This window comes from Crassostrea angulata, chromosome 10 (genome assembly GCF_025612915.1).
Source record: "Crassostrea angulata isolate pt1a10 chromosome 10, ASM2561291v2, whole genome shotgun sequence".
NCBI classification, from domain to species: Eukaryota; Metazoa; Mollusca; class Bivalvia; order Ostreida; family Ostreidae; genus Magallana; species Magallana angulata.
Window position 1 is genome coordinate 9,709,133 of NC_069120.1, and position 22,338 is coordinate 9,731,470.

The 22,338-nt window shown below is 32.4% G+C and overlaps 1 protein-coding gene across 1 annotated transcript in view; it reads right to left on the reverse strand.

Annotated features, from left to right (window-relative positions):
* Positions 1-693: 693 nt before the first annotated feature.
* LOC128166496 (unhealthy ribosome biogenesis protein 2 homolog) overlaps positions 694-22,338 on the reverse strand; it is a 41,025-nt gene continuing 19,380 nt past the window's right edge. Inside the window, exons 13-30 of the mRNA XM_052831698.1 lie at positions 21,949-22,115; positions 16,954-17,181; positions 16,715-16,861; positions 16,453-16,607; positions 15,231-15,359; positions 14,874-14,966; positions 13,647-13,761; positions 13,075-13,323; positions 12,454-12,561; positions 10,051-10,113; positions 8,355-8,594; positions 6,652-7,080; positions 6,364-6,489; positions 5,826-5,945; positions 3,324-3,501; positions 2,096-2,192; positions 1,589-1,700; positions 694-952 (exon numbers count right to left, since the gene is read on the reverse strand). Coding sequence (XP_052687658.1) covers positions 797-952; positions 1,589-1,700; positions 2,096-2,192; positions 3,324-3,501; positions 5,826-5,945; positions 6,364-6,489; positions 6,652-7,080; positions 8,355-8,594; positions 10,051-10,113; positions 12,454-12,561; positions 13,075-13,323; positions 13,647-13,761; positions 14,874-14,966; positions 15,231-15,359; positions 16,453-16,607; positions 16,715-16,861; positions 16,954-17,181; positions 21,949-22,115 — 2,912 coding nt within the window. The 3' untranslated portion in view covers positions 694-796. The remainder of the gene's footprint in view (positions 953-1,588; positions 1,701-2,095; positions 2,193-3,323; positions 3,502-5,825; positions 5,946-6,363; positions 6,490-6,651; positions 7,081-8,354; positions 8,595-10,050; positions 10,114-12,453; positions 12,562-13,074; positions 13,324-13,646; positions 13,762-14,873; positions 14,967-15,230; positions 15,360-16,452; positions 16,608-16,714; positions 16,862-16,953; positions 17,182-21,948; positions 22,116-22,338) is intronic.

Sequence of the window (22,338 nt, forward strand, 5' to 3'; positions counted from 1 at the left end):
CTTTTGATATAAATAGATACAATCTTGCAAATTCAAAGCATTTGTTAATATTTTTTCATATATCCTAATATTGGCATTTTACCTGCCGTATTTCCCTCATCTTCTTAACTGCAACAAAGACTACCGTGAAACCTTGCTGACTACCTGAAACTTGGATTGTAGTCTACATGGAACTTGGATTGTAGTCTACCTGGAACTTGGATTGTAGTCTACCTGGAACTTGGATTGTAACCAGTCTCTTATTATCTACTTAGTAACCCCACCAGTCACAAGATATTGTAAGCGGGTATAAGATTTCTCAAAGATACAGTATTCTCATTAGTTTTGGAAAAAATTTCATTTTGCTTATATTTTTTTGTAAGAAGAACCTAAAATGACGTTTCCTTTTACCTTTCCATCATACTAGGAACCAATTCCTGTGATTGCTGAATGCACAAGTCATCATGTTTCTCATTAGACAAGATTTCCAGACCTACATTGTTAATGACCTTGACCCAAAAATGGGTGTGACTCCTAACTACATGTACTGGAGCAAGTTTGTATCTACAGTTAGATTCATAGAGTTTTAAAATATAGGCCGTAATAAAGAGCATTCAGAAACTCATAAAATCATAGCGACAACACAGAGTGAACTGGTATGTGCTCTTTTCAAGGTTAGTGCGTACCAGTAATAATGATTGCAAAACACATTGCGCCAGTTTGATCAAACTTTATTTATGACCATAACAGCTGAACTGCATATATCATGCATAAGAATACAACATTGACTCCAGGCAACTTAAGAACACAGTATATATCACACTTTTCCAGTATAATGATGATATTTCATGTAGTCAGCATACAGCATTTTGAACACCTCTTTCACACCTTGATTCAGAACCACATGTAATTGAGAAACAGCATGGGTGTCACATATGTCTAGAACAGCATAGACAGCGGGAATCAAGGCACGCTGAAAAACAGGACAATCACATATCAGTGCAGCAACCAACTAATGATACAACAGTTACAATAGGTCTTTAGTTGACAGAATGACCATGACGCTGAAACTGTCTTACAATAATGAAAATTCAAAAGTTCTATGTGTAATAAGGCAAATTCATTAGATTAAATGTACAATTTATTTTGATAACATCATTGCTGCTATAGGACACTATAAGTCTAAACAGATGTTAAACATTTAGATACTGTAGATTCCTAATTTTTCATGAGTATTTAATTCTGCAATTTTACCATTTTGTTTCAAATACTAGTATCCAGAGCATAAAATCACGAATTTGGATCTTTCATCCTAATTTCTTACAGTTCTCGACTCTAACAAAATAAAAGCAAGATTTAAAAATATATGGGGGTGTTTTTGGTGATTTTACACAAATGTTGATTCCTTGTGTTTAATCAGGAATCTACAGTATATTGTAAAAACCTATAAAGCAAAATTTATGTACTATCCATTTGACTTTTGAATGAAATATTTGTACAACTATTAAAATCTAAAAGACATAGATAGAAAAGGAGATTCTAGGGATTGCCTCATTAAGATCTTATTTTCTGAGATTTTTTTCCAAGGCATTAACTAATTCCCTGATACCTTGACGACTGGATGTAAGGTGACTTTCTGAATCTCTGTCACATAATTGGCCACCATGTACACAGCTACCTTTGAGAATTCTGGTTTGTGAGAAGCCATCAGTGCATACAACCTTGACAACGAATACAACCTTCATGTTATTTTTGAGTTGTTTGTTTAACAGTTTCTTGGTGCTAAAGATTGCCATTTATGGTACACAAACGTGATTCATGTGTGGAAGATGTATGAGGATGCTATATTCAGCAGAAGGAAAAAGGACATTTCATTATTTTCATTTGATTAAATAAAAATCCAATTAGAGAACTAGGAATTATTCAATAATAAGAAAAGTAAAATTCATCTTAAAGACTGCAAGAATGATTTAATGTACAGACATTAATTATTAAGTTTACCTCCAAATGACAAATTGAAAATATATCAACAAGTTAAGGTCTCTTTAATACACAATAAATAAAGTGTTAAAATGAAACAACTACACAGTACACTGTATCATCTACGTGTACTTACTTGTTCAAAAGATGTGCACACTGCTTGGCATCATTGATGCTGTCTTTATCAATTAACGTGTCCTGGTTGCCAAAGGTAATCAAAGATTTCATCAAACGTACTTGTGTTAAGAAAAAAATCTGTCATTTTTGGGAGTTGATTTTAATCAACTCTCCTATGCAGTTACTCTGGCAAACCAAAAGCGAAACAGTGTTTGGACCCAAGAACAAATCATCACCGCTGACAAGACTTAGATCTTGAAAATAACAGATAAATTTGGTGTACTGTATGCTGAACCATTAATTTTCAAGGAAACATATTTATAAATACCTTGAAAAAAGTCAGATTTTAAATAGTACAAACAATTTAGATATTTTTGTAGTCGAATGTATTCCTACACCAGAGTTCAATTTAGTCTCTTTCAACCAGACGCTCGGCTGTATCCGTAAATTTCCAACAGAGAGTCTCTCTTGGTAGTTGGAGATTAACGGAGACAGCCGAGCGTCTGGTTAAACGAGACTATATTATATTATTATCAATATCTAATATTCATAATATTATCTAATATTCAATATTGATTGGATCAAGACGTGTACAATTTTTAGAAATATTTCGATACATGATTCATATGGGATTTTCTCGAAATTCTTGTCGGAAAAGTTCGAGAATTCATATTATAAAAATGTGTGTAATTAAAATACAGATTAGAAACTACTTGCCATGCAAAATAACATATCGTTGATTTTAAAATGAAAAATAATCAATAAAATCAACTCCCATCACTACTTCAGTACTTTGATTATAAGTTATACTCCCCACCATTGATTTTAAAATTAATAATAATCGATAAAATCAACTCCCGTCAGTACTTCAGTACTTTGATTATAAGTTATACTCTTCTCCCCACTATCAAATAATGGATACATTTGTAAGCTCTCTATTTTTTCTTCCAAAATCAAGACTTTTTATAATGCTTTCATACCTATAATGATTGCAACATCAAAAGAATCAGTCTTTTGATAATACATGCTGATAATTTTTTATTAAACAGTCTATGTAAGTAACAGAGCCTTTTAATTCCCAACAAGAAATATCATATCTGAGCCAGTACTTTTACTTGACTGCATTGGATCATTCATCATAGTAATAAATGTTTAACAAATTGGATAAAGTAGACTCTCAAATCACATTTTTTCTTACACAATGCCTATTAAGATTCTATCGAATACATTTGTGGTGAAAAGGATATGATTTGCACAGCTAATGAAGGTCGGAATGACCTTGAAGATGGTCTCTGTGTGATGAACAATCAAAGATGTCAACACGCCACACACAGCATGGAATGCTGGGTAATGAGACAAGATGCATGATGGGATATAACCACAACTCTGTAGAGCCATTGTTGCACACTGAGAAGACATCAATGCCTGAAAAAAATATGCATACATACATTTAATTAAAAGTACATGTGTAATCCCACTATAAAATACAATCATTCTTTTACATGTATTGAATTGGCCTTCTACATGTATGCTGGTCTGTTCCATAAGTATATACTTATTGTTTACACACAGTAAACAAAATAAGTTATTCTGGTTCTAGACCAGTTATCAGCTAACTCAATTTACAGTATTTGTTTCATGAATACTGTCAATCCTGTCAATATTTCTGTTTAAAATTCGTCAAGAGTTAAAATCATTACCTTCTAATCTTTCTTTCTCTCAAGCTACATGTATATTTAATGACATTTTGAATGTAAAATACAGAACAACTTTTACTGAATCTAGTGCCTTTGAAAAAACTCCCAATGGAGAGTTTTGTGACCAACCACAGAACAAGTTATAAGTTTTACATGCATGTATACAGTAACAGCGCGAAAGTAACTTAATGTTTAAATCTTTATTTATTTATGCATCAATATATTCATGAATGCTGTGTAATAAATTGTTGTACTCTATACAGTAACAGTACTGTATCAGTCAACTGCAGTTAAGGGGGCTGGTTAATTGCGGCCATTGTTAGACTATATTGATCTCCTTCAGAATAAGAGCTCACTAGAAAGATATAGGAAAATATTCCAATTTTAAAAAATTTTGAATTTTTTGTTTATAGATAATAGTTACATGTAGTTTATGGCTAAAGGAATCATGTCTAATAATTTAAGGAAGATCTGACGGTTTACTGGTAATTTATTGACCATCCAGCCTCCTTAAGGTATTCATCAAATCAGTTTGGTGCTGTACTATATACATGTACTGTATATATTGGTAATACATTCTACACACACAATTTGGTGCTGTACTATATACATGTACTGTATATACCAGTAATACATTCTACACACACAATGGTATGTAACTTAACCATTCAATTATAACATAATGTATTAGCATTCTGTAGATTTTAGAGGATTTTCATAGTTCAAACCCTATATTGAAATTTTATTTTGGGATATACTATGAAGTTTAAATTCAAATATTACGAACAGTACTACAATCTGATTAAAATACATATCTCCACACAGCTCACTGAGTGCTATGTGGAGATATGTATTTTAATCAGATTGACAGTACTGTACATCATTTATAAACATCTGCCTGAAAGTTAAAGGAAGTAAATCAACAGGTAACAAATTATTATTTACTTTCATATTCCAAGTAACCACTAATGTACTTGGATATTTTTTGCCGTTCTGGGGAATTAACTTACATTTATTAATTTGTTGAGGATGTTTAATTTTGCAAATCTTGTATTTTAATTATCACATTTGAAAACTCAAAACTCTTGGTTTAATACAGACTTGTTCCTGCCAAAAAAAAAAACTGGTCCACAACTAGTATATAAGTTAACAAGACTATTTCTCTAATTAAGTCTGGATGAACACAAACAAAATTGTTTTAATTTTTACACACACTAAAAAATAAAATGTTATCTTAAACCCACACTTTAACAATCAACCTTATCAATAATTACTAATAAGGTATTGATAAGTAATTGCTGACTACATGCATGTTCAGAGAAGAGATTATTTGAATTGAATCATCACCTCACCCACTTACGACATTGTAAAGTACATGTACCAATGAGTGGTAGAATCTTAATATCAAGTTTTACTGAAATGTCGAATGAAAGTCTCTGAGTGTTAATCAAGATGCTTTTTGTTTAACAAACTGTCTGGCATTTTCTGTGATGGCAGACTGATATAACTCATCCAACTTAATTTTTACCTATATAAAGTAACTTGACATTCGTCTCCTATATTCTTGATTGGCGTTTTTTGTTAACACTGTGAAACAGCACAAGTTTTTCATGCACCTACACAAGATTTAAATAATTTAATTAAAATGTATTCTTCGATGATTCATGTTGCCAGTTTGTATGAAGCAAGTGCTTAATCTCTACCTTCTTAACCAATATAAACCACTGAAGAAAGCTTTAAACTGTTTAATAAGTTTTCTTTTTCCTAATTCATTGTATCTTCAATTATCCATGCAAATTACGGTAATCAAAATTATTGTTACTGTTGATCAGCTTGTTGTATTGCAGGAACAGCCAATTCTTCCATATATGGTATATGTTCACTCAGCCCGCCCCCATTTATTGTACCTAATGCTGTAGCTAGGTGACAGAATCAGTTGAGGTTTGTAAAATTTGAGAAGATCAAAAAACACAGCAATGTTAAGATGTAGTATGAAAATATCAACAGATTTCACGGGTAGGGGACTAATAAAAAAAGCTTAATAATTCTTACAGGACCAAAATTCAGCATGTCTGATTGACATGTTAGTAGTGGGACTATAAGATGATGAAAGATGCCCTCCTCTTTGATGTCCTTCAGTTGTATGATGGCCGACTGAAAGTTGATCATCATCTGAAAGAAAAAAATCAACATAAAATATGGGAATTTTATCAAAAAATTGAAAAGGGTAATTAAACCAGAAATCTTATCTCTTAATACCCTTTTTCTTTAAACCCATTTAAAACAGTTAACTTAATGTTACTATACACTCTAGTGCAACACTTTAATATTCAAGGAGTTTCTATGGTTAACTATCGTAATTACCTATCAGACTCTCATTTCATTTTGAATAGAATTTTTTCAGCCATAAACATCTTGTTTCACATATGTTAACTGAATAACTGCTAAATGGCAGTAATGAATTAGGCAAAATCCATCCAGAGCAAAATTAGAATAATCAAATAGGATCCTTAGCTAACTAAGTTGCAGGCTCTCTTTCATAATGGTTAAATTGCAGCTTTCATTAAACAGACATCAGAATGATATTTACCTCATCTACCGCCCGTACAACCACTGATCCTTTTTCTTCTGTTAATTCATTCTGTATCACTTGATTCCACAGTTGGAGAGAGGCTAGCACATGGCAGAAGTCATTCCCTACGAGTTCTCTCAGACTCTACAAGGTAAAATGATAACAAAACTGTTAGGCAAAGTGAAATGTGTTTTTTCACAGCAAAGTCTCCAAAACTTTCTTAGCTTCTATGGAGAAAAATACTGCCATCTAATAATAGGTAAACTAGATGTCAAGGGACAAGTCAACAAACCAGTAGATACATACACAATCAGAGAGCAGTGTTTCAATAACTATCTGAAACTGATCGGTGTCCAGAGAAAACACCAAGGCTCCAATAGTACTCTGGATCTGCTTGAAAACCAGTTTCCTGCCATCACCTGACAAACATCCATCAAAAATCATTTTCTTCTTCATCCAATGCCAACTTTGTTCTTTCTCTCTATCCTGCAATGGTGACACAATGTGGTCATCTATAAAGTACAGAGGCTTTTCCACTGCTTCTCTTCCAAGATGGCTGTTCTCTACAGTTTCCTTCTGTCTGTTGCCATTGATAAAGAAATCATAGAAAAGCTTCTTCAAAGTCCTCCACAAAATAATTTTTTGTTCCGAGCTAAGAAGATCTTTTTTGGTGTCTATGCACAAACACAAACTTTCCAAAAAGCCCAAGGACGCACTTGTAACCAGAACATCTTCCTGTAAACAGTAAGTCACTCATCATTTTTATGCTTTTAGAATAACTTTTAAGATATGAGAGTCAAATAGTTTTTTAAAAATTCATTCCAAACTAATCCATGTCAGCAGTGCTATGTTATGAATTGTATCAAGAATTCAGTATCTACTATGCCATCCTTAAAAAAATGTTTGTTTGGAATTGCCGCCCGGGGGTTTCTAGACCCAGGAGGAAGGGAGATTTTATCAGCAGGGGGTATTTCAATGAGGAGAGAGGCAATTCCAAACAAACAATAATTCTGTTTTGAGTTGCGATGTGAATTTCACTTGAATAGCCTTATTTCCTGGTAGTCAAATACTTTAGGGATGTAGGTTAAAAGAAAATCAGATTCTCCTTGAATCAATTTTACTTACACAAAATTGTGCTTTTGTCTCATATAACTAATTTCAAATTATGAATTTTTATTATTTGTAATATACGGTATATCAGTTCTAAATGTATTTGATTTCAAAACCATCTTTTAGCTAATATTATTCTATATGGGTAAATACCCTTGGTTAAAAACTGTAAATGTATAACAATTGGCGTCTATATAGGGTTTTTTTCTATTCTCGGAAGGCAATTTTCTCTAAATCAATTAAGTGTAATTACCTTGCATATTTGTGTGAGATGGGTACTTTTAGAAATATTCTAGTTCAAATCGACACTAACTTGTTGAAAAATTGATTTCCACCTAATAAAGTTTATAATGTACTTTGGCTCCTTCTTTCTTCACCCAAGCCATTGCATGTTAATAGATTGTCATACACAGTACATGTATACCACCTTCTGCCATAAATAATTGACACCTCACTTATAGTAAAAAAACCTTTTATCGATAAACAGATTGAGATAAATTAAAATGAATTTTCTTTTAGAATTTTGGTACAACCAATATTATAATGATTGGAATTATTATTTACATAAAAAAATGAATAGGTCATAGATCTCTCTTCCTTATTACATTCATATACATGCAAGTATTTATTTGTTTTTGTTATGTAAATATGGCATGGACATCACCCAACTATGGGTCTTTTCATAGACAAGATTGGGAAGTAAACAAATTTAATTTTCATGTAATTGATGCATTGAGAATATTGAAGCAGTTTCTTGTTTTTTTCACTTTGTAAAATGAAACTATACATACATATACTATATGAAATAGAAAATTCAGGTCAATGATTGGCATGACTGTGATCATACATGTAGTTTGGTACTTGAACAGTCCCAAACACCCCTGTTCTTCAGTTCTTACTTCTGGATTTTCCAAGACTTTCAGACAGAATTGGTAGACACAATTGATATTCCCCTGGAGTATCTGGTCTTTCGGTAGGATTCCCACTATGGCAGACATCACCTGTACATGACTGACTGTTAATGTCTCCGCTGATTTCCTGTCTGTGGCATAGAGAGGCTGCAGGTTTAGGTACACCTGTGAGACAGCTGTCTGACACAAGCTGATTACATCTCCTTTTAGATATGACCTATTTAAAAGCTGAAATATACAAATAACAATTTCAAGAGGTTCATGGGCCAAATTGCTAACCTGAGAAACAATGTCAAATTTTGACCAAATATTTTTTATGATCCTACTAGTTTGACTAGATCCAATACAATGATTTGCAAAAATGTCTTGATCCACATGAATTTCATGTCAGTTTAATATTATATTATTCATTTAAATACTACAAATGTAACTATTTATTTTTAGTGGGATTCTGCAGAATGACAATTTTGGTTTTATTTGCGTTATTGAAATTAAATGTGATTGTCTTACATGCATGAGTGCTAAACCTTAATTATTTAAGCATCAACTTTTTTTTGCTTGGTGTATCAATTGATATTATCTCACAGTTATTTTTCAATGCAGACTGCACATAAAAAGTTTAGGCTTCCTTTTTGAAACAATCAGGGTTCTTCAGAATATGTGTTTTCAGTTACATATATTTCAATATTAAAATTTAATTGTCTTTAAAAAGTTGATAATAAATTTATGAACACAATTTAAAGATCCAAGTAGTTTCCAAGTATTTTCATGAATTTAAAAAATCCTACAATTTTCTTCAAATGAGATTTTCTATCCTTTTTATTTCTCAGTGAAATAAGCATTAACACTAACGTTGATGCCAAGGGTATTGCATAAGCTTTCCAGACTAGTCTTGGTTAGCTAAAAAAGTGGAAATTTAATGCAAACCTCAATAAAACAGACAATGGACCAGGTAAGCAGAAAAGAGATAAATGATATCGGAAATCAGATGTCAAAATGCAGAATGTAAATAGCAAATTATATTGATTTAGAGATACCGGTATTCATAGAACCAATTTCAACAGTAAATGTCAAGAATAGTATAGAAAGATATGATTCATATAGGTCATTATCTGTCAGTAGCCTGTCAGGTTCGCAGACAAACTGAATTTTGTTTCAGCAAATTTATCTGTTCTCTTGACTGCCCAAACATCTTTTGATGTTTATACATTTATAAATGCATTCCAGTTTCATTCTTTAAAGTCATTAAATAGTATCAATTATAATAGCAGATTTGTAGCTGAATGCATAAAACACCAGACTCAAGACCGTAAGATTCAAGTTTAACTATGATAGAGACTTTTGTTCTATTATAAATATGAACTGCAATAAATTTCAGAAAATCTCATTAAAAAAAACCCACCAAACTTTTGTTTCAAAACTGTCATTTCAATATTAAGCAGTTTTTGAAATATTCTTCTTCAAGAATTAAATTGCCACCTTCAAATCCCATATGAAACCCCAATCAAAGCATTTTACTATAACATTTACATCTCACTTTGAATCTCTTTCATCAATTTTTCATACCGTAATTTTCATATATTAAATGAGTTTTGCTGTACATGAAACCCACAGATGATCTAACTGTATTGTGAAATAACAGATGTATGCAACAAACAGAAACAGATTCATAGAAACACTGTACCTGTGAAATTTCCTTCAGAATTGGTGCCAAAAAACATGGAACTTCCTGTGAATCCTGCAATTCCTGGAAAATAATAATATGCTCTTAAAGGTCATATGAAACGATATCCTGACCATATTGAGTTATGTACGGGAATGAGTTCATAAGTGCCTATTTAATAAGACTGACATTGTTTTTTGGATTTTTTATGCAAAATGTGAGCGCCACAGTCGATCAAAATTACTTAATCGGGAAAAGGAACATTGACTTACGCGGCTTACCTCCCTTGCTTATGACGTCAGTAAGACCCAATCGCCTTATAAAGCTATGTTGTGAATACAAATATCCATGTCATTTTGCAGCATTTTAAAAGAAAAAAATACTATTTTATATAAAAACTTGTATAATTATACAATAATCAACCAAGTCAGTATTTTTTCTCTCAAGAAATGAAATCGTGTGCGTTTTTATTTACATGTAATAGCGTGTACATAATGATATTCAGTTTCGAGACTGCAGGGAGAATAAATGATTTTCTTCATAGATCCACATGCAAGTATAATATAATTTTAATATAAGCATATTTATATGTTTTATTTTGATCTTTTTAATGAAATTGACAAATTCAAAAATAAGTCTGATCGTTTTTTCCCATTTGCACGTTCATGCAATTCATTAAGATTTTTTTTCTAAACAACTTGTAGGCCTCATTTTGCCTCATTCGCTTCACGGTTATATTGTTTGTTTCACTTTCAAATTCACAAATATGTTACCATTTAATTATTTTTAGTCTAAGAGAAATTTCTTCAAATGTTTTGTTTTTGAAACGTGTACTTGAATGTGTGGTGTTTTGATTTTAAAACGTGTATGTGCGGTGTTTACTCACAGATCCCTTTTATCTCACTTTCTTCCGCAATGTTTTCTTTCGGATTTTTTTATCATTATTGATGCTTGTTCTTAATAAAATCTGTTGATTATCTTCACATTCGTTCACAACTATTTTTATCAAACAACCGATTTATTTTACCGATATATTTCTAAATCCTTAAATGCCATATTTCCGCGATCTAATTTAATAAAACATTAATACACGTGTACACAAAGTATTTTCTAAAGATATTGCTACATGTATATATCAATACGTCAGAAATTTATATTATTTCGAAATAAAATTTAAGAATAATTTTGCGGCATTTTATATCAGCTCTTAAATACAAACTATGTACACAATGCCTCAAACATTTTCATTGGCCTGCCTTATATACTTTTTTATGTGACAAAATAAATCAAATCAATTCAAATGCTTTAATTCCCTTTAAATGTAGCTCATGATCAATCATTATACGTACCGAAGAAGAAAATGATGTTTCTATTTCAAAAGGATAAGGATAATTCATTAATCAGCTGTAAATGGTGGAGCATTTCTTTCGTTAAATTTCCACTCCAGTACGGGATCTTCATCATGATTTTACTTTTGTGAGAAGCTGATATTAGATTTATTCATTAACGACCAATTAAAACTAACTCATCTGTAGGCTACTACGAAATCAAATGATCTCATTTGAAAAGAAAGACACGTTCATATATGCAAACATTACTAAAATTTAATCGATAAACTACTGTAAAATTACACTAGTTTTAATGCATTGTTTACATCGGTGGGTCTTTGTGACGTCATAAATCCACAAAATCAAGAACGATAAGCGGGCAAGAATTTTTTCAGGTGCTCAGTTTTCACGGTTATTTCTCAGTAATGCAAAGGCAAAAAAATCTTACATCATGTATTTTAACATTTGTTTATACCAAGCTTTATATTCATGAAAGAAAATCATAGTGTTAAAAATCGTTTCATATGACCTTTAAAACCTTGGGCCACCATTCCCTAACATTTGACATTTACTGCAATTCATAAAAGGAACCCTAACACAATTTTCGTTTTAAACCTTTTATCAATAAACCTTGGCTGAAATATTGAGATGATTTGTAATGAATAACATATTTTTGGATTTTAGCTTGATCTGGAAGATATGTATCAAAATGGTGACACAACTTTAGATCTCAAGACACCCCCCCTCCAAATGCATTAAATAGCAGCAAAGTTTGATGGCCTCACTATTGCACACAAAAAAGCTTACAGGTGTACAGACCTAAAGCATATACCCAGTAAATGGAAGACAAGGCAAGAAATTATTTTCTAAGAAAAAATTTGAACATCATAAACTTGGTGCACATCCCAAGTTAAGCTGAAAGTGTAGAACATGTTGAATATTAAACATACATTATAGTACTTTCAAAGTATATCAGGTGTATATTCCCAGTTTGGCAGTCAGTGTGAACATATGTTTATATCAAAGTGAATATATCATGAGAAAAGCTGTGCCAAAGTTCCCGTGAACTTTATGATCAAAATTTTGTTTTTCACACCTTGGTGATGATATTCAACAGTTTTGGGAGTATCTGAAAATCTGTCACCATCACTCTACAGGACATCTCCAGGAAGAGCTCAAACTTGCGGCAAAGACCCCAGGAGAACTGAAAAGGAAATCAAGTAATGAAAGGTAAGTTACAGTTTGGTTATATTTTTTTGTAACTAAAAAACTGTAAAATCTGTAGAAATAGAAATATATAGGGCAATATATGGCTTTAATTTGTGTAAAACACTGGAATAATTGTCTTTATATATAATATTTAATATACTAATAAATAAATAAAGAGCATTACTTCAATATCATAATATGTCTGATTTCTCTGTGTAGACATTTTCAGAGTACTTGTGTCTTGTGGGAGTTGTGAAAAACACAACATTTTCATTAACTTTTGACATCAAAATTCTTTTCATATATAAAATACGAGAAAATCATCCAAAATTCCACATTTGGTAAATTGTGGGATTGTGAGTCACCATGCATCTCTTTAATTCCCACGATAAGAATCTGTAACTTGATCAGAGTCTATCCTCATTGGCTGAATTTACAAGCATTAAAACTATGCATCTGGTTTCTTCATTTACAAATTAAAAGGAAAAAAACCAGCAAATCAACCAACCGTTTTCTTCTTCCTGTGTATTATGGAGTTTAACCAACAGAAATAGCTGTTGATGTCGAGCAGGTGAAAAACAGGCACCTGTCCCACTTTCTCCACAATCTGTATGAGTAATGTTATAATCTTATCCAACATCTCTTCCTTGGTCTTTCCTTCTGAGGATATTCCCTGTGACAACAGAGCCAATCCTCCCAAGAACCCACGAAGCTTCTCTTCTGGGGAGTGGTCACTTTGCTGGATGACCGCAATAATCTAAAGTACATTGCTAAATGTGAACATCCAAGTATGTGTACAATCATACAGAAAGTTCTTTAAAATTCATGTTATATGTTATCTATACCAGTAATCAAATTTAACCTACTATATAAATTATAACATTTCTAAATTCAATTTCAGTCAAAAATTGGAATAACAAGAAGTAGTGTTGCTTCGTTATCACTTACCGGGGTACATGTTATATTTAGTTTTTGTGAAAAAATTTTTTAGCCTAAGAATGTTCATTTCAGTCTATATTGAATGACTCATAATTACATGATTATATATGAAGAACTTTTATAGTTCAGGGCCCCACTAACCTGTATACAATTCACCAATGAAGAAGTCTCCACTTCCTGTAGACATTTCCCCTCACCACTGAGCAGTCCTTCATTGACCAGATTAGATATGTGCTGCAGTTTCTTCATTTGTTCACTGCAACAGCAAGCTCAATTACAAATCTTAATTAACACAGTCAACTATTACTTCCATGTGCAGATAAACAAATTGGATTCATTGCAAGACCATAGAATACAATTCTGAAACATATACTTTATAAAGAGAAATTTTGGCCCTTGTTTTATTTTCGCCCCTTTCGCACTTGTTGTCAGTTGGCAAATTTAAGATTGGGCAAATTCCAATTTCTCAGATTATCTCTCTTTATACAAAACTGTGTCTGGGCGAATTGCAGACTGGGCAAACTGTTTGCAAGTGTAGAAGGGTGAGAATTACATGGGGCGAAAATAACACTGTATACAGTATTTATCTTTTATATCTGTTTTTAACAACATGACCTAGTTTGAAAGCTGGAATAACATTTCTGTAGGCCGTGTGAGCAACAGGAAGGGATATACAGTAATGTGACCATAACAATGCATCATAACTGCATTTGTGATATACAATTTCTTAATATACATTTTAACATCAATTTTGTAAAACAAAAGGACAATAAAAAAAAAATTAGGACATCTATAAAAAAAAGAGTATCAAAAGAAAGGCTGCAAAGCATTTGTTTTTCTGACCAAAAAAGTTTCAAAAATAAAATGAAAGGATCAGGTTTTGCATTACATTAACTATGTGTCCCAATGCCATGAATGTTCCCGCAGGTGGCCAAAACTTCAAATACCAAATTTAGTATTTAACATTTACTTGATTACAGAAGAAGTTATAAATCATTGAAAATTCCTCATATTCTTTTAAGTTCAAAAGGCATAAGTCTGTCAAAAATCACTGGACCTGAACCAAATTCGAACTCAACCTGTTTTTTCTAGTAAATAACCTATATATAAAATTATCAGCTGTATATATTTTACTGTTAAAATGCATCGTTGGGGCTGGCTGACATTTCAGGGGGCTATTTTTCTTTTTCCCAGTAAAGGTTGACATTTTTTCGTTTTCAGCCACTCAAGCTTCAGTTTACTCTTGCTGCATTTGACAATTTTTTTTATCAATTAAACTTAATTGATTCATAGACAAATAAATGGAAAAAAACCAGGACATGAAGTAAGTCAATGTAAAAGTAGAGGGTTAAATGAGAAACCCCTAACCTTTTATCAGCTGTTGTGAACACAGAATCACACAGACCATTCATCACAGCCTCTAAACTGCTGGGGTTGGGTCTTCTCTTCTTACGAGGTGTGCTGTCAAGAGAAGAAAATCATTGTATTTAAAGTGTGTAAAAAACATCACTAAAATCCTGAATCATTTTAAAAATACTGTTAAAGTACATATGATACATATTATTATATATTATAATATTAATATAATACATAATATAATATAATATTATATATAATGTACTATTTTTAGGTTTATATAAAAACTTGTTTGTGTTTAATATATTTATCTTGACATCAATTCTTTTAAAAGAGAGCAATAAACAAGTACAGTTTTTGCTTACTCACTTCTGATTTTCTCGGATTACGTGAGGAAGGGCTTGCAGTGCTGATGTCATCATACATGTGAGCCAGGACCAACTCTCCTGTATCTCGGGGCTCTCACATTTATCCAGTAACTGACTGTGAACATCACATCTATAACAGCCATAAACAACAAACACATTCAGTTATTCAATGTTTACAGGGGCGTAATTTATCCTATTTAATTGGGGATCAGAAATTGAGGTTAAAATTACTTTGTGCTTTTAATCTTTGATTTTGCTAAAATGAATAAAAACATGTTGACATTACAACATATGAAAAGGATGGGTTTGAACAATGAGAGCAAAGAACCGTCATCATTCTTTGATATCTGTAGAGAACATGACAAAATGTCTGATACACTGCTTCTTTATTGTCATTGTTGGTTTCCATCAGCCTTTGTTTTACTGTGTGAAATTTGCTGCATTCGCTATGTCCTACCCTGTCTGGTCTCTATATCTAAAACTCATACATACACATGTATTCTAAAGTTATGATTGAATCTTATATATTGTAACTAAGCTTACCAAGGTATCTAAAACTGACAAGAGACATTTTTTATTATTACCTAATCATTGAGATTTTGTTGTTTTATTACAGATTAAATATTTTCGTCCATTTTGTATGTGTATTCAGGTTTAAAAGTGATCTATTGAACTGCTGGTCAATAGACTGTGATCTATTGAACCGATAACTTATTTTAGATAAAGTTTAACTGCTACAAGATTAAAAGAAAACTTTATTATGTTTATTTTACTATTGTTCTTAAAATTTACTTGTTAGGTCATCTTGGTATTGATTAACAATGACCTTAATGCATAATGGTATGAAAACCTCCTGTAATTTATAATTGTGAACACAAACTACATGTACTAAAAAAGGAATTAGGTAATAAAACAATTATTAAATGCCTGAACAGTCAATAGACCCGATTTTTTTCCCTTGGTGCAGGAAACAGCTCAGTATGATCTATTGCCCTCGGCCTCAGGCAATAGATAAGCATTAAATAATTGTATAATGTAACAAAATGTACTTTATTTTTCATTTTGAAAGAAATAATTAGAATATACAAATCACATGACCCCCTGATTAATTACCGTAATCCTTTCTGCACACAAAAGGTCTCTGATCAAATAAATCTTGGACTAATACCCTAGTATATACCTTCCAAATCCTAGTCTACATTTGCTTACCAGTATATACTCACCTACTTTTTGTCTTTCTGTGTACCATAATGTATATCACTAGATCTGTTATCTGTTGGGTGGTTTTATGGGCCAACAAAGTACCAAAGAGGGGCACCATACTTAGACCAAGATCCAAACTTGCCATATTGTAGTTCTGAGCTGAAATTTCCCATAGCTGAAATGGAAAGAAAACGAAAATGGGCTACAAAAACGTTTAAAAACAAAAATTATAATCAAAATTATCAATCTTTTTTCAAACAAAGATGAAAACTAAGTGTTTACCATTCCATAAGACACACATTCGTCTTCTCCAAAACTTTTGTCTACATCTGAGAACAGTCTTAAAAGAATCTCGCTGACATATTCACTGCTCTGTTCTATCCCTTTGTTAACTAAAACAGCCTTCAAAACTAGTGTAGTCAATAGTTTCTGAAATCATATTGTTATCATCAGAAGGACAGTACATGAATTTTTCAAAAGCTAAAAATTCTTCTATTTAAGTATCAAAGAAAAGTACTTACCCATAAGTACAGGTCTCGTTTCTGGTTTGTACTTGTTGCTATGGTATGCAGCTCCTTCCAAGTGTTGCTGCTAATGGTGAAGACGGCTTCGAGGTCTTTGTAAACATTCTGTTGATGACATCCTGACCTCTTACTTTCAGGAACAAATTCCTCCAAAAGTAGGCAGAGCTCTCCCCAGGAGTAGGACAGAAGCAGGGTGGAGAACACAATGGGCTCAGAGCAAACAGCCTGAAACAATTCAATACCATACAACAAAGTGGAAACAGCCTGACACAATTCAATACCATACAACAAAGTGGAAACAGCCTGAAACAATTCAATACCACCCAACAAAGTGGAAACAGCCTAAAACAATTCAATACCATACAACAAAGTGGAAACAGCCTGAAACAATCCAATACCACCCAACAAAGTGGAAACAGCCTAAAACAATTCAATACCATACAACAAAGTGGAAACAGCCTAAAACAATTCAATACCATACAACAAAGTGGAAACAGCCTGAAACAATTCAATACCATACAACAAAGTGGAAACAGCCTGAAACAATCCAATACCACCCAACAAAGTGGAAACAGCCTAAAACAATTCAATATTATACAACAAAGTGGAAATAGTCTGAAACAATTCAATACCATACAACAAAAAGGAAACAGCCTATGACTATTCAATATCATACAACAAAGAAGAAAACAGTCTAAACAATTCAATACCATACATAAACATAGGTAATCACAGATTACAAAGCTCACCGAGACGAGACATCACCCTTATGAGACTTCACCTTTATGAGACCACCTTTATCATATTAAATGAAAATCATACTTTATGATCTTGGATATTCATGGATTCTGTTTTGACACAATATCGTATATCATCTGTTAAAAAATTGTATGATAATCATATGTTCATATGTTAATCAATCCAATAATATAGAATTAAATATTGCATCCTATCATATTTACAACATATATAATACAATAAAATACTATAATGAACAATGATGAGATATGATATAACATATGATATGACATTGTATTGTGTTATACTCTATTGTATTTGATCACATCATACAATATCATAATATATAAAACAATATAGTATTATATTACAATATCATATTACATAATACATCATAACATTGAAACATATGATATTATCTTGTATAATATAGTATGATATAGTATGATACTGTATCATATTTGATACATTATATGATATTGTATCATATGATACGATATAATTTGATACAACATTGTATCATATCAAATGATACAATATTATGTGATAAAGTAAAATATTATATAATATAATATTATATTATACATATTGTATCATATGATACAATAATATATTTTACAATATAAACCAATATCATATTATATAATATCATATGATACGATATTATAAAATATTACAGTAACATATTATACAATTTCATGTGATATAACTCAATATAACATAAACTAATATTATATTATACAATATCATATGATACATTATTATAGAATATACAATATTGTATCATAGGATATATTTTGCAATATCTTATGTAATAGTATCATGTGATAAAATAATAAATTAATAATACAATATAATATTATACAATATTGTATCATAAATTACAATACTATGCATAACGATATCATGATACAATATCATAACATAAAAAATTAAAAAAAAATGTAACAATATCAAATAACTTTTTATAATATTACATATGATATTATATTGTATCATATTTAACAATATTGTTTCATACCATACAATACTATATCATAAGAATCATGTTATATCATTTATCAACAAACACATCTATCTATCGAGCAGGTTTGAGTGAGGTAGGAGATTTCTTTAGCATCCTTGATAATGGAGATCAGGCTCTGCATCTGAAGCAACCTCTGCGTTTCATTTATAATATAGTAAAATCAACTATGCAAGCGATCATCTATAAAACACGTGACCTGTTCCAAAAAAACTAAACCTCATCCAGCATCCGAAACCTATGGCTCAGATTCAGCATTCAAGCCTGTCAGGTGCATCAGTATACATAAGACGCATCTCCATGCAAGTTTGGTGAAGTTCAGACCAGTAATAACTAAGATATCATCAGAGGGCACTAGCAATTAAAACCTTTACCTGCTCCAGCATCCGCAACCTTTGGCTTAGATTCAACATCCATGCCTGTCAGGTGCATCTGTATCATATGACACACCATCCATTCAAGTTTGGTGAAGTTAGGACATGTAATAACTAAGATATATTTTTTAGCATCCTTGATAATGGAGATCAAGCTCTGCATCTGAAGCTTCCTCTGTGATTCATTCATATTACAGTTTAATCAACTATGCAAGTTTGATATAGTACTATTATCTATTAAACAACTTGCGCCAACAGCTCAACCTAACGCAGGGAGTGCCGCACACTTGCACTAGAAAGGCCAGAACACCAGCAGGGATGACCATGTACACTAGTGCTCTGCCGCAACCACCACCAATACAAGCAGGTATGACCGCACACTTGTATCAATGCGATACAGGGCAGAAATGACCGCACATTCTGTATCGTTGGTTAGAAAAACACGAAGACTAGAAAAAGCAGGGATGTCAACACCCTCAATCTCTCCGTACCTGTTCAAGTTTAACCCCAAACAGTCACTCGTTGCAATGCAATAGAAACTGTCCCTATATATGTGCCAGCCTAAAATAATTCATAGTATCTAAAAATTGGAAATCAAAAATAAACAAACTAATCCAGCCTAACCCAAAACTACTTATGCAGAACAACTTATATACATTGAATATTTATTATTGTATAAAAATAATCATCACATTAATTGGTTAACAGCGGATGCATTAATTAAAATATTCAAGAATCAATAAATCAAAGGCAATAAATAACCCAAAACAGTAATACAAAAAGATTCTAATGAAAAAATAGCTGCCTGCTTCAATTTTATAGTCATATCACATGTTGAGTATTGCAGTTCTCAAAAAGATCCTTTACAATTGTTTATATATGGGATATTTAGCTACATCAAACTCTGAACCTTCTTGTGAGGCCGAAGAATTGTCCAGGAGCCAAAGTCTTAACAATTAAAAAGAATCATCTTGCTGATTAGTTTCTGAGAAGAAGATTTTTAAAGATTTACTCTTTATTCCTATGTAAAACTTTAACACCCCCCCCCCCCATGTGGCCTCACCCTACCCCCAGGGGTCATGATTTTCACAACTTTGAATCTACACTACCTGAGGATACTTCCCACAAGTTTCAGCTTTCCTGGCTGATTAGTTTCTGAGAAGAAGATTTTTAAAGATTTACTCTATATATTCCTATGTAAAATTTTAACACCCCCCCCCCAATGTGGCCTCACCCTACCCCCAGGGATCATGATTTTCACAACTTTGAATCTACACTACCTGAGGATGCTTCCACACAAGTTTGAGCATTCCTGGCTGATTAGTTACTGAGAAGAAGATTTTTAAAGATTTACTCTATATATTCCTATGTAAAACTTTGACCCCCCATTGTGGCCCCAACCTAACCCCAGGGGTTATGATTTTCACAACTTTGAATCTACACTACCTGAGGATGCTTCCACACAAGTTTCAGCTTTCCTGGCTGATTAGTTTCTGAGAAGAAGATTTTTAAAGATTTATTCTATATATTCCTATGTAAAACTTCGACCCCCCATTGTGGCCCCACCCTACCCCTGGGGGTCATGATTTTCACAACTTTGAATCTACACTACCTGAGGATGCTTCCACACAAGTTTCAGCTTTCCTGGCTGTTTAGTTTCTGAGAAGAAGATTTTTAAAGATTTAATCTATATATTCCTATGTAAAACTTCGACCCCCCATTGTGGCCCCAACCTAACCCCAGGGGTTATGATTTTCACAACTTTGAATCTACACTACCTGAGGATGCTTCCACACAAGTTTCAGCTTTCCTGGCTGATTAGTTTCTGAGAAGAAGATTTTTAAAGATTTATTCTATATATTCCTATGTAAAACTTCGACCCCCCATTGTGGCCCCAACCTAACCCCAGGGGTTATGATTTTCACAACTTTGAATCTACACTACCTGAGGATGCTTCCACACAAGTTTCAGCTTTCCTGGCTGATTAGTTTCTGAGAAGAAGATTTTTAAAGATTTACTCTATATATTCCTATGTAAAACTTCGACCCCCCATTGTGGCCCCACCCTACCCCCGTGGGTTATGATTTTCACAACTTTGAATCTACACTACCTGAGGATGCTTCCACACAAGTTTCAGCTTTCCTGGCTGATTGAATCTACACTACCTGAGGATGCTTCCACACAAGTTTCAGCTTTCCTGGCTTTCTGGTTCTTGAGAAGAAGATTTTTGAAAATTTCTCGAAATTTTTCATTTATTTCTAATTATCTCCCCTTGAAAACGGTTGTGGCCCTTAATTTTCACAACTTTGAATCCCCTTTGCCTAAGGATGATTTGTGCCAAGTTTGGTTGAAATTGGCCAAGTAGTTCTTGAGAAGATGTTGAAAATGTGAAAAGTTTACGGACAGACGGACGGACGGACAGACGGACGACAGACAAAATGTGATCAGAATAGCTCACTTGAGCTTTCAGCTCAGGTGAGCTAAAAAGGAAACAGAGTATAACTATTCAATACCTTAAAACAAAGTGGAAATAGCCTGAAACAATTCAATACCATACAACAAAGTGAAAACAGCCTATAACTATTCAGTAGCATACAACAAAGTGGAAACAACCTAAAACAATTCAATACCATACAACAAAGTGGGAACAGCCTATAACTATTCAGAAGCCTAACCTTGCCTGAGGGAAAAACCTAACCAAGAGGAGGCAGTCTAAATATATTCAAGACCTTAGGGCTTTAAGGGATTTGTTCATGTGACCAATCTGTATTCATATTGTCTTATACATAGAAATTTGATAATGTATAATACCTTATTTCTTAATTAAATTTACCTACATGAGCTCATAAACTATACCTTTTCAGATGTCACAATCTCAGCAAGTGGAGTTAAGACATTTAATTGAGTGTCTGCCATTACTTCTTTGACCTTTGACCTTGTGAGGTGGGTAATTGTGTAATCCGCTATCTTAACATTTGACAAAAAGACAGCAAAGATCTCTGCTACAAACAGAAATTTTTTACCTGAAAAGAACAAATGAATAAACTGAAACATTGATTTTATTAAAGTACAAAAATATTGTTCCTGGTGAATGCAATGCAAAATGAAAATACCAGTCATATCCCAGAGATTCTGGTAAAATATAATAACAAGCCTTATGAAACAGCTGAAATGTGCATATAACTGAATAAACAATTCAAAAGACATAACCCTTAATGAATTTATTAAGACATTGTAGTATCATTA